At 47.5% G+C, this 13,813-nt stretch overlaps 1 protein-coding gene across 1 annotated transcript in view; it reads right to left on the bottom strand.

Annotated features, from left to right (window-relative positions):
- Positions 1-13,402, bottom strand: part of LOC141173125 (sulfotransferase 2B1-like) — a 274,509-nt gene extending 261,107 nt beyond the window's left edge. Inside the window, exon 1 of the mRNA XM_073657767.1 lies at positions 13,030-13,402. Within this exon, the coding sequence (XP_073513868.1) occupies positions 13,030-13,165 (136 nt within the window). The 5' untranslated portion in view covers positions 13,166-13,402. The remainder of the gene's footprint in view (positions 1-13,029) is intronic.
- Positions 13,403-13,813: the final 411 nt, after the last annotated feature.

Raw genomic sequence — 13,813 nt, 5'->3', positions numbered from 1 at the left:
TATAGATGGACTAATAGAATGATGATATGCCCAAAAGATTTTACTTCACTAGGTGCAGTAAAAAAATTGGTATTCTATAGACAGGTGGTATATCTTGCAACACAGATAGGCTACTCCACTGACTAACACACTCTGCAATAGGCCAAAAAGGATTAGCTTTGCTAGATTCAGCCAAATGCTGTGAAAAAAACTTGCACAGCACTGGCACAGACCTGCCTGGCAAAAACTGATAGGAACTGATGTAACCTAGTCCTGAAAAGGACTCCAATTACAATTAGTCTTTACTCCCACAATCTATCTATTTAAGAGCACAGACCTGCCTGATAAAAGTCGTAGGAAATGCTGTAACCTAGTCCTTAAAAGGACTGCAATCACAACTATTCCCTACTCCCAAGCTATCTGTAGATTTGTGCGAAAATTGGCTTGAAATTAACAAGGTATAGCGCACACAGCAACAGCGGTGCCGTCTAACACGCAGCTGCATCAGTGAGAAAATGGTGGCGACGGGGAAAATGGCTTGGTCTTATAGGGCAAGGACATGTGACATACACTGCCAATGACACATGCCCTTGCTTGTGTGAAAAAAAGCACTTCGCTCCGTGTGTGCGCTGCTGATAGGCTGACAGATTGCACCTCCCCACTGCAAATGCGGGAAAGAGAAAAAAAAATGGAGATCTTCATTGTTCCTGCAGAGATCCATCCCCTGCCCCTCTCCCCACCCCGCTGTACACTCAAACTGCGTATTAACATTAATTTTCATCATTACTGAGAAAAAATCCAGTTATGATTTTGGTGCACGAACAGTTATCGAACATAACCTCGAACAGCCGAATTTTTCTCAAATTGTTCGTGTTCGCCGAACGGCTCGAACACCGCCCAAAACAGCTCGAATTTGAGATTGGCGAACAGTTCGAGTAGAACAACGCTCATCTCTAGTAACAATAGTAAAACCATATCAAACCATCAGATCACAAAGTAATTTGTTCCTATCACACATTGATGGGACGCCATTATCAAGATACCAGTTCCAAGCTATATTTAATAAATGCATAACATCGGCAGGGAACCACCCCAAAGATTGCGGGACACACTCATTCCGCATAGGCGCGGCCACAGAAGCAGCAAGAGCAGGACTGTCAGAAACGGAAGTTCAGAGGATAGAGAGATGGTGATCCACGTGTTTGGCAAGATACATAAGACCGGACATGTTATCCTAACGTGGTTTGTTTCTTTTACAGGTGACGCTAAGCCAACAGTGTGGGTGATAGGCCACTCGTATATATATTGGGCAGATTAAAGGGCGAAAGTCCGCCCAGGCGGGAGGAAATTAGAGTTTCATAACACATATTTCAACTGGAGAGGTATTAGAGGCCTGCTATGGCCACAGGTACTAATGGAGGTAATCAAGGTAGGGAGAGAGGCAAGATGTCTGGTCATCTTAGTTATACAGGCCGGGGGAAACAACCTAGGTCATCACAAGAGCGCATAACTAATGGCAATAATGAAACTAGACACTGAGCGCTTCAGAGAATTTTTCACAAAACTAGCTATAGTATGGTCAGAGATTGTGCCAATAGCGGTATGGCAAGGTGCGCGAGACATCACAGCCATCGAACGGACAAGGCGGGTAATAAATATTCGGATGGCAAAATTTAGAAGAGACAGAGGCGGTGTAGTGGTACGACACCGACAACTGTAAGGAGATAAAGCAGGCCTCATACGGCCCGACGGTGTTCACTTAATGGATATTGGACTGGACATATTCCTGTCAGGACTCCAGGACGGAGTGGAACAAGCGTTAAGAGTGATGGGTGGGGGTCAGAGTCCTGCATACGAGTACGCAGGATCCTCCGTGGCCTGGAAATAGAAAGGACATGTTGGAGAGTTACACTTGTTGGCCAAGTTGCCGGAGTGGAGACCCAGGGCATGCTGCAACAAGCTGAATTATTTTAGAAATAAAATGTCTTTCTAATGGAATGAGTATAAAGAGTTAATAAAGCTGTGACCGATCCTCACCCATCCAGTTGTAAGAGTTACATTATTGTATTGTCAAGGAAAGGGGGGCGGTAGGGGGGCTGAGCGTCTGGGTTTGGTTGGGGGTCCCCACAGTCTGCCTAGGCTAGATGCATTTAAAAATTCTTATTAGATACACAGGCGGTGCAGCTTGCTTCGCAGCTGGGCTACTACGCCCAAAGTATTGCCTAGGCTAGATGCAGTTAAAAATTCTACGCTGACTAGCAGACACTGAAGATTTGGAGCAGACCTCTGAGTAAACAGCTCTTCATGCTCAATCATCTGTGTTACCCCAAGCCATAGTGTATGTAGTTTCTTACAGTTAAAAGGGGGGGGGAGCGACCCAACCCACCTGGAATTGACGATGCCAACGTCACGTAAGACACAGCAAGGGGACTCCAAAAAGAGTTTCCATTTTTTCCCAAAATTGTGGCACAGACACCACTTAACCCTAGAACGCATACCTGGGGCCTCGCAGTCCCGCCCTGTTAATTGTTTTCTATTTTCTGCAAGATTACTTTAGTTAGAATTTTGAAACTCTAGGTATTCTTCATGTATATAGTTGTTTGTCATTTGAGTTTGAGTTATTCAATGTTATTTGCACACGGGCCTAAAAGGCCCCAGGTATATGAAAGTGTAGATTTTTATGGTCATGCGTTCTAGGGTTAAGTGGCATCAATTGCCCCACAGTTGCTTAAAACGGTTGGTGAGGTGATATTACCAAATCCTCAAGCTTTTAGCCTCCCAAGGATAACACAGGATTAGAAAAGTCCTTGCGAATCCATGATTTGTTCATCTTTATGAACGTGAGTCTGTCTACATTCTCAGTGGACAGCCGCGTGCGCTTATCTGTCAGCACACCATCAGCAGCGCTGAACACACGTTCAGAGAGAACACTGGCTGCAGGGCATGACAAGATCTCCAAGGCGTGAGTGGCGAGCTCCGGCCATTTTTCCAGATTGGAATACCAAAATGAGCAAGGGTCCAGTGACACAGTCATGGCTTCGATGTTCACTTGGAGATACTCCTGCACCATCCTCTCTAGGCATTGACTATGTGTCAGACTTCTTGTCTCCTGTGGCCTTGCAAAGGATGGTCTAAAAAAGTGGTGAAACGATTTCACAAAATTGCTGTTACCAGCAGATACTGTGTTACTGTTACGGTTTGAGTGATGAAGACTCGACAGTCCCGCGGTTGGCAAGTTAGAACTGTGAGATTCACTTCGTGCACCACTGGTGTTTTGTGGAAAAGCACATGTAAGATTCTGCAACAGCGTCTGCAGATACTCCTGCATGCGTCAATCCCTTTTTATGGCAGGAATTATTTCGGCAAATTTACTTTTGTACCGGGGATCTAAGAGTGTGGCAACCCAGTAGTCGAGATTACTTTGAATTCTGCAATCTGAGGGTCATGTTGCAGGTAGTGCAGCAAGAAGGCACTCATGTGTCTTGCGCATCCAGGAGGACCAAGTCCTTGTTGTGTTGGTAGCGAGGTAAGAATCATGCTTCTTTCCTCTGCCCTCTCCCCCCAACCTCGCACAACAGAAATGTGATCAAGGTCTCCCTCATCTGATGAGTCTTCCATGCCCATCGCCAGTTCATCCTCCACTTCTTCCTCGGCTCCTGCACCTTCCTCAACAGTTTGGCTGCTACCATGCGCCCTGTTTAATCCCTCTCCCCCACCCTCCCATGCCTGCCTCCTTGGTGCTGCCAACCGTCTGGACCTTGGAGATGTTATCCCTTCCGCATACGACTCCTCCTCTACTTCCTCCACCTCCTCTTGTCCGACCACCTGACTCTGAATTCTGTTTAATGTGTGCTCCAGCATGTAAATCACCGGAATAGTTATGCTGATAATGGCATCGTCGTCAGCACTAAACATCTTCGTCGCCATTTCAAAACTGTGCAGAAAGGTGTGTGGCGCCCCTGAGGGTGCAGTCACCACAGAGTTACTGCATCTCACCCAGAGGTGTGGTATCTCACCCTCAGGTAAGGAAGGCGTATGGCTCGGGACCCTAACACCTGCATCCAACACATACCCGCAGTGGGGTTAGGGCGAGATTGCTCCTAAGGGAGAGCACAGTCCCAGGTCCCTAGCTGGTGGGAGGATCCTATGTAGTGGGTGCTTAGGGGAGCACATGACAGGGAGAGTATAAATAGGAAGCCATCTTAGAAAGAGCAAGCCAGTCAGAGGAGGAATAGTGACAGGAGCAGAGGCTCGGCATGAGCTCTGCTCCGGAGGCGGGCCTAGCCTGGGAGGCCCAGGACTGAAGGAGAGAAGAGAGGAGTGGGAGCAGGAAGGCTCCAGGAACCGAAGGGACCCTAGGGCTACGGGCCGTGCAGAAGGCCACCTGTACTCCCGCTGCTACCAGGAGGTAGAGGGGTCAGGCCAGATAAGGGGAACCGGTCCCTCAACTAGAGGAGAAACAGCAAGGCTCAACTAGAAACCGGAGGCTGCAGCATTTCATGTACTGCAGGCAAAAGTCCACACCAGTCTCACTAAGAAGGTAGCCACATAGGACCCAGGGGACGGAACACAAGTCGCCCGCCAAGGTCCGAGGATACCGGATAGAAGTGTCACTGGGTGTGAGGTGCAGGGAGAAGGCCAGAGAAAGGACACACAGAAGGGGGTCCTGCTAAGTACTCCGGAGCTATCTGGGGGTGGACTGAGCCCCTCACTGAGTACGCACAGCACGACGGGTGAGATAGCTCTGGTACCTGTAATCTGGACTGCAACAACTGTGAGTAAAGATCTTGGGACTGCATCACACGGACTCTGTGTTCATTACTGACTCCCTGCTCTACAACCACCATCATCCACCCACACTGCCCTGAAGCTACACTCTTCCTGTGGTGAGTAATAATACCATTGCAGCAAAACCACCAGCTTCAGAGGACTGTTCCGCAGCGGCGGCCCCTTTGGTCGCACTCCACAGGTGGCGTAGTCGGACATTATAAAATCCATATATACAAATTACCGTTGGATTGACCGCCCTGGGTCACGGACCGGGTCACCGCCACAGTGACTACAACCCCCAGCGTCTACCGGCCCGGCTCCGGGTACCCCACGGCCCAGGGGGCGCGTCAACTTCATAGGTCCCTGATCTGAGACCACTCCTGCTGTGTGATTTGCCCCACCTCTGGATCTCGTTGGCCCAGGCTATACGTCAGAAACTATTGCACCAGGGCTTGTCGGTGCTGCCACAGTCGCTGCAAAATGTGCAGAGTTGAATTCCACCGTGTCGGCACATCGCATTTCAGCCGGTGAACTGGCAGGCCCAACGACTTCTGTAGAGATGTAAGTCGTTGAGCTGCGGGATGCGAACGGCGGAAGTGAGCACACAGCGACCGTGCCCTCTGCAGAAGGCCATCTAGTCCGGGATAGTGGGCTAAAAATTTATGGACAACCAGGTTCAACACGTGAGCCATACAAGGCACGTGTGTAACATTGCCCCGGCGAAGGGCCGCACCCAGGTTTGCAGCATTGTCGCACACGGCCTTCCCTGGTTGCAGGTCCAGTGGAGACAACCATTCATGAAACTGGGTCTCCAGAGCTGACCACAAGTCCTCAGCTGTGTGACTCACATTTCCCAGACATTTCAAAGTAAACACTGATGCCGTTGAGCCCTGCTGCCAGCATAGTAAGGAGGTGCGCAGTTAGAAAGCAGGTGGCATTACCAGACAGGCTTTGGGTGCAGGTGGAGGACCGAGAGGAGGTCGAGGAGGCAGAAGCAGTGGAGGAACTTCTAGATAAAGAGGATTGACGTACAACTCGCGGGGACGGCAAGACTTGGACAGCAGCCCCTTGTCCTGCTGTCACCATAGTTATCCAGTGCCCTGTCAGCGACATGTAACGCCCCTGTCCATGCCTACTCGTCCAAGTGTCTGTGGTGAAATGCACCCTGTCACACACAGAGTTTCTCAAAGAAGCGGTGATGTTGTGTGCGACATGCTGGTGGAGCGCAGGCACACCTTTCTTTGAGAAGTAGTGCCGACTGGGCATCTGGTACTGGGGCACTGCGACGGACATAAAGTCTCAAAAATCCACTGTGTCCTCCAGGCGGAAAGGCAGCATTTCTGTAGCCAACAGCTTGCAGATGGTGAAATTCAACCTCTTAGCTTTCTCATGGCTAGGAGGAAATGGTCTTTTACTTGTCCACATCTGAGGGACCGAGGGCTGGCTGTTGTGCTTTGACGGGGTTGAGTAGGGTGTCCCTGGCAAACTGCCGGTCTGTGAGGAAGATGCAGGCGGACATGTTAGGTTGCCTTGATCCAAAGGTGGTGCTCTCGATGTCAGAGAGCTCTCAACACCAGCAGGTGTTTCCACTTCCCAATGAACTGACGACCTGCCAATCACACTGGCTGTTGCAGGTAAAGAGGTGGCAGGTCTGCGTCCAAAAACATGTGTGACTGCTGTCCCCCCAGTCACAGAGGATGAAGAGGCCGCGGATGCACAAGATGGGGCAGACGGTGGTTGGCCCAGCCTGCTAGGCCGCATTGTAGCACAGTCAGCTTCCCACTGCAACTTATGCTTCATATCCATGTGACGGTACATGCATGAAGTACTCAAACTATGGATTTTTTGGCCTCTACTTAGCTTTTGGTGACAAATATTACAGATAACACGAGTTGGGTCATCCTTATCGATCTGAATAAATGCCCAGGCTATGCAAGTCTTAGAGCCCATGCGACCTGAAGAGCCACTACGACTTGTGGTCAGAGGCGGAGTTGTGGTTGAGGATGCAGTTGTTGACGTGCTTCCAGTACTCCGTCTCTGTCCAGGAAGGCGCAACCTAACCTCGTCGTCAATAGCATCTGTGACGCCCCGCTGCGCTTGGTATCACAGATCCTAGAAGAGTGTATTGATGGAATCCTCCACAAGAGGCCCCCATAAACATTCACACATCTCCACCTTCCACCTCAGACCAGCAGAGGGAGCCCGTTAGGGATATAAATAGTGAAGGTGGAGCTAGGCAGTTCAGTTCCTCTGAAGAGTTCCTGCAGTAGAAAAGCCTAAGAGAGGTCAGTCTGCAGTGGAGCTCAGTCTAGTCTAGAGAACTCAGTTAATAGTTCAGCAGTGGAGCACGAGGCTCCTGCTAGCTAGATTCAGGGAGCCCAGATAGAGCTTAAGGTGTGCCGGCGTCATAAGATCGGTGAAGCGCGGCAAGCTGCCGTTAGTGTGTATAGCCTATTGGGGGCCCGAGTAGGCCGAAGGCGAGTGGCGAGTTAGTACATAAGGGGCAGAGGAGCTTAACCAGCTCACCCCGAAGCATTTACCGGACACCGGATCCGAGCTTACCGGGATCTCTATGACCCAGTAAGGCATAACCGGAATCCCTGGAGAACTACAAATCCCAGGATCGCTAAGGTTCTGATGCGTAACAGAGCCAGGAGACGCTTAGGCCCCGCATACTGGGAGCGTGAACTTCAAGAGAAGGCCCTACCACAAGGTCAGCCAGCGCAGGACAGAGACAAAGTTAGGCCTAGCTCCAGGCAGGTAAGAAACTTACTGCGCAGAGGCAAGAAACAGGAGGCCCTACACCCGCTCATTGGGGAGGATCCTGATATGCACCCTTCACCCTACAGTGCTCCAGGATGTGCCTGAATTTCCTCCAGTAAAAGGTACTGAAGTGACTACCGTGTCCGTTTCCGTTCTTGCTCTGACCCAGCTGGGTCTCGCCTGTCCTGCATTCCCCCTGCATACGCTGCCCTGAGACCTAGCTCCACCTGTGGGGAGCTATACCATCGAGCTGCCTTATCACGGGCCTCAGTGGACTGCTGCAGCGCTGGTGCTTCTCACCAGATACCACAGGTGGTGTCACAAACTCTTATAAAATTAACAATTATCCACTCTTTTAAAGAGTGACCCCAGGGTACGGGCCAGGGAGCCGACCACCGCGACATCCCAAAGGCCAGGCAAAGGCCCGGGTGACCTCATCGACTGGCTGACTGTGGGTTGACAGTAAGTGGGATCTCCAACCTTGTCATCATCACCCTGTGTGTTATCACACCCGTCGTCCTCAAAGCCAACCTCTTCCTGCCCTGACCGAAAAGTCAAGTTGTCGCTCCAATCAGGTATTTGAGTCTCATCATCGTCTTCATCATTGTCTCCACCAACAGGAGTTACAGTTTGGGAACGAGGGTCTACATTATGCTCAGAACCTTCTTCATCTGGTCCTGGATCCGACTTATAAAGATTCTGGGCATCAGTGCAGATCATTTCCTCGTCTGGATTAACAGAAGCTCTGGAGCAGACCTGCGTTTCCCAGGCTATAGTATGAGTAAACAGCTGTGCAGACTCAACCATCTGTGTTACCCCATACTCAGACGAGCAGCTGGAGACTTGGGAGCTGTGAGGAAGCAAGTGCGATTGGGGTGACACCTCTGAGGACTGGAGTATTTGTGATGTTGAAGTTGAGGTGGAGGAGAGCCCACTTGAAGGAGCACTTGATATCCGCTGAAGCACCTGCTGTTTTTGTGCCTCATCTGGAATTTGTAGCGATGGGCGTGTCCGTAACAAAGGGATCGTATCACATTGTCCACGAAAAGAAGTCGACATGTTAGTTTGGCTGGAAGATGGTCTTTCTTCTGCAGATGTTACTCCCCCCCCACCGCGGGGGGCTCGACCCACCAGCGGACAGGCACCAGTATTAGGAGAGGGAGGCTGGCCATCAGGGTCCACCGCGGCTCTGGCACAAACCCGGCGACACGGAGGTGGCACGGGCAGGAACGGACTGGCCGTGTCGGCTTCTCACTTTTTGGATTTTAGAAGGGCATGACATGCCTATATCTGTGTCTCCCCCTCCTTTTACTCCTCCACCTCTTTTATTTTCGCATGACTATATGTACTTGTCACTTTTCCATGTGTTAGTTATGTCTTCTGAGCAGTTTGTCAGCTTTTGACACCTTTGAAGGTGTTTTCTATGTGTTTCTATGTGTTTTTGTTTGCCTGCCATTGGTTTTAACGGTGTTCGAAGGTGTTCGACGAACAGTTCGACGAACAGTTCGGCGAACACACGGGTGTTCGACGAACCGAACCGAACTCGAACACTACGGGGGTGGCTCAACACTAGTGGAGACCTCCTAGGTTGATCTGATATCACCCTGTCTCCCCTATCGTCCCTCTATTGGTTCCTCACCAATCGCCGCACGGGAACCTAAAACCCTGTATTTCCCTAGAGCTAGGCCCTGGATAGGGAAGGGGGGATGAGCACTACTCAGTCCTGACTAAACAACTAAAGACAGCAAGGGAGACAAAACAGGGGAAAGCAACTTAGCTTGAGCCGACTTCAGAGAGATTACAATACATCCTCTCAGCAGTAAGCAGACTGCAATAGCACCAAACCTTCACAAGAAACATGTGAATATCACCGGCACCTTCCTATAGCAAACTGAAAGTATTTAAACACCCAGGTCAGAGTGTTAATTAGAGCAGGAGGGAGGTAGCCGCTGGGTCCTAGAGTGAGACAGATTCTAAGAAGGTGTCTGTAATGCCAAACGAAGAGATCTTGTGCAACCAACTGCAGGGCCACTGTCTGTCACATCTGACACACCTGTGACACTGTGTCTTAGGGGCCACAAGAGTTTAAGGTAGGAGGTGCCTGTGGTAAAGGAACGTGTGGCATTACAAGGTGAAGACAAGGGGCAGGACAACAAGGGACAAAAGGCCCTTTTACAGAAAACTGAAGGTAGATCCAACAAGCGGTCACCAGCTGCCAGCTCAAATCTTGCTTCGTGGCAGCAGCTTCAGAGTCCAGGGCTAGGATATAGACAAGCCAACTGCCAAAGTAATGAATATGAGGGTTGTGCAATGATGGTAAGGGTATATACTGGGAAGCAGAGGGATGAAGGATTTGCTCTAACCAATCCGGTGATTGTCTAAGTCATTCCAAAAGGCAGTCTCCAATACCAGGCAGGTTATCCTAATCAGATAGCGAATCAGCAGACTAGAATGGATATGGTGCTAGCAGCATGTAATTCAGGATGAGAGAAGCACAGTTTCACACATCTTCTCAGGCTGCCAACTTAGCGACAACCCAAGCAATATTTTGATACTCATTTTTCATGCTTAAAGCGCACCTGTCAGCAGAATTGAGCTAAGTAAACTACATACACTGTCAGGTGAGCGCCGTTACATTGACTAAAATGATACCTTGGTTGATGAAATCTGTCCTGTGGTTCTTGTTTAATCTTTATTTGCAGTTTGGAGATAATGCTATGCTCGTGCTCCGGGGCGGCCTGTGGGGGAGGCTCTATCTGGTGCTCTGCTCACATATTCATCTGTATGCGCTTACGACAGCTCACTGATCCCTCAGTGACCTGCCGTCTAATTTACATAATGCATATACTTTTGTGGGGATTGAAAAAACATTTACATCCAGCAAAATGGCGCCGGCGCCCGCACTGGCGAAGTAGCATCTGTCTCTTGCCATTAGATGCTACTGCGCATGCGCTGTGTTAATTTTGTTGGAACATATAAAAAATGTATCTTTTGCAAAATGGCCACAGTGCGTGCGCAGGAGCATCTATTGGCACGCGATGCTCTTATTCTGCGCAAGCCCTGCCCGCTGGTGGGCGGCGCATGCATAGTAGTATCTATCACTAGCCCATTGGGGCTTGAGCAGAATAAGAGCATTGCTTGCCGATAGATGCAACTGCAAATGTGCCGCAGCCATTTTGTTGCAGCCAGATATTTTTGCTCCAACAAAATGGCCGCGGCACGTGCTCAGTAGCATTTGGCAAGCGATAGATGCTACTGCCCCTGTGCGGGAACCGGGGCCATTTGTTTTTGAATGTAAAAAAAAATTTTCAAACCCCACATAGTATATGCACTATGTAAAATAGGAGACAGGTCACTGAAGGATAAGTGACCTGTCATAATGAATATGTAAGCAGAGTACCAGATAGAGCCCTGCCCACAGGCCACCCCGAAGCACGAGCATATCATCATTTCCAAACTGCAAATAAAGATTAAACAAGGACGGATTTCATCAACCAAGGTATCATTTTAATCAGTGTAATGGCATTTACTTCACAGTGTATGTATGTTTACTTTACAAAATCCTGCTGACAGGTTCACTTTAAATCCACATGTAAAAGCTCCATGTGAACAAACTCTTAGGCTATGTGCCCACGATGCAGAAATGAAGCAGAAAATTTCTGCATCATTTCTGCATCTCCCTGGCAGAAAAAACGCATGCAGATTGTGCATGCGTTTTTCCTGCGGAATACATGCGGATTCACATGCGTTTCCGCTTGACAACTAGGTCACACTATATAAATCCATGCAACCGGCATGGATTTATATAGTGTGACCGTAAAAGAATGTTTAAAAATAAAAAAATAAAGCTATACTTACCGTCCGATGGCCCGGCGTGTGCTGCCGCGTTCGTTCCTGGCTTGTTCCTGGCTGCCGGGATATCGCGAGACACTGCGCTGAAGGGCCTGCAGTCACATGACTGTGACATCACCTCAGGTCCTTCAGTCTTGCACGCGAGCAGAGGGAAGGAGACCGGGGGCTGTCGGAAGGTGAATATAATCTTTATTTTTTCTTTTATTCTTTTTTTTTACAGTTTCTATGGTACCCGGGTCCGGATGAGAGTCTCCTCTCCTCCAGACTTGGGTACCATCCGTACATTGAAACGCATATAATCCATGAGTACAAATGTACTGACACGGATTATGTGCGTCTCAATGCAAGTCAATGGCGGCGATTACACCGCGCTTCCGCAAAATTAATGGACATGCTGAGGATTTTTGAGCGCAGCATAAACGCTGCGGAAAAATCCGCAGCATGGGCATTAAAAGTGCGGAATTGCATAGGGGACCATGGCAGAAGGCTTACCATGCGTTTATCATGCGTTTACGCTGCGGAAATTTCCGCACCAAAAACGCATGAAATACGCATCGTGGGCACGCAGCCTTACAGTAAAAGTACAACAGTTAACATTATAAAAGTTGTTTGACTGGAAGGAGACAGGACAAGTGCTAAGAATAAAGATGAATTCTCATTGTCACACAATAAAACAAAGGACAGATCTACCTGTAGATGAGCATTGTTGTAGCCCTGATCACAGCATCATGGGCTTGAAAATATTAGAATTAAAAGGTAACTTCAAATCCCAGACAGACAGAAGCGTACAAGCTTAAGACACCAGTGACACACCAGGAATAAAGGTGAGGCATGAAGGTGCTTCTCAGACCATTTATGGGCATCACAACCATGGACCAAACCTTGTGGAGCATCACAACCATGGACGAGACCTCATGAGGTATTACAACCTTGGACCAGACCTCGTAGGGCATTTCAACCATGGACAAGACCTCATGGGGCATCACAATCATGGAACAGACCTTGTGAGGCATCACTATCTTGAACCAGTCCTTGTGGGGCATCACAACCATAGACCAGATCTTCATCAGTGGACAATAAAAATGTCACACTCCTTATCCATGAAATGCACCAATATTTACTGTCACAGCTGTTCCTCCCCTAATCACATTGATAGTTCTACTTCATTATAAACATTATTTGATCAATGTATAATTTATAATTCACATTTGATGGTAACTTATATATAAAATATTATTTAATATGCCTGTTACATGTTGTGGTGAACTATAAGATCTCAAGAGCCCTCCTTTCTCGTCTTTAATCTTTTGGTCTGAATTTGCTATTACATTTACAATAATATCATAATAATAGTATTATTATATGATAAAGTTGCCTTGATGGTCCCTTTTTTTGCTGTAGGTATTATATTGTTTTATACTATTCCTGATGAAGAGATCTGAGTAGTCTGGAAAACTTGCTATTTATTACCATCTTTTCAGTCAGCCATTAAAAGTTATCAACCACTGAGGACTCTCAATTTTGACTATTTTTCTATCTACTTACTAACAAGATACAAAGATGATATATTTTTTCTGCAACAGTTATCATGACATCTGCACTGAATAAAGGATCTTAGAAGTTTAGAAGAATAGCAAAAACACAACAAGCTTCTTAGAATTATACCTGACTTGGGATACGAAACGATGTAGACGTCATCATCACGGACATGAAATTCATTCTCCAAGTACTGCAGCCTTTCTTGTGAATATACTAAAGAAGCAAAGCAAATCCCTTTGTGGTGGAAATAGTCGGTGTCCATGGTGTCTCTGAAGAAAATTTTAAAAAAAATTGCAATGGAAAATCCTGCAGTGTTCTGCTTCCGTAAAATAAATATGGGAAAACACGCAACAATATTAAATGCACCTGGAAAGTAACGACTGTGTCTTACTAATAAAAGATGCCTTCTACTACTGTGCTGCTCCTTTTCCGAAACACAAACCTATCACAAGTTAAAGCATGTTTGATGCTTCAAAGAAGAAAAGAGCATAAAAGAGAAGTTGTATTTATAGATACTTACTTTGAAAGTCATGCCCATCCCATAAATATTACATTAAGACATTAGACCTGCCCAGCTCTATGTCACAGTATTAATACAGTGCTTTAAAGTTACTGTACTGTCATTTTTCTTCTATGACACAGTAATTATGATTAGGAAAAGTGTTCCATGTGAACATGTATGTGCAACAGATGATTAAAGCACCTGAATATTCTGAAAGTTATTATTATTGTCATATTATTGTAATATCGCAGAGCATAAAGGAGTCACAGGAGAGAAGATGATGTTTGGTAGACTGCAAGGAGATGAAAAAATATTACACCCACAAACTTAAATGTATTTTATTGGGATTTTATGTGATAAACCAATACGAAGTAGCAAGTATTAGTGGTGTAAAGGAAATGATACATG

This window comes from Phyllobates terribilis, unplaced genomic scaffold (genome assembly GCF_046119375.1).
Source record: "Phyllobates terribilis strain yellow unplaced genomic scaffold, ASM4611937v1 Scaffold_12__6_contigs__length_324123572, whole genome shotgun sequence".
In the NCBI taxonomy this organism is placed as follows: Eukaryota; Metazoa; Chordata; class Amphibia; order Anura; family Dendrobatidae; genus Phyllobates; species Phyllobates terribilis.
Note: the sequence above shows the minus strand (reverse complement) of the source record. Positions and strands in the feature narration are given on the sequence as shown.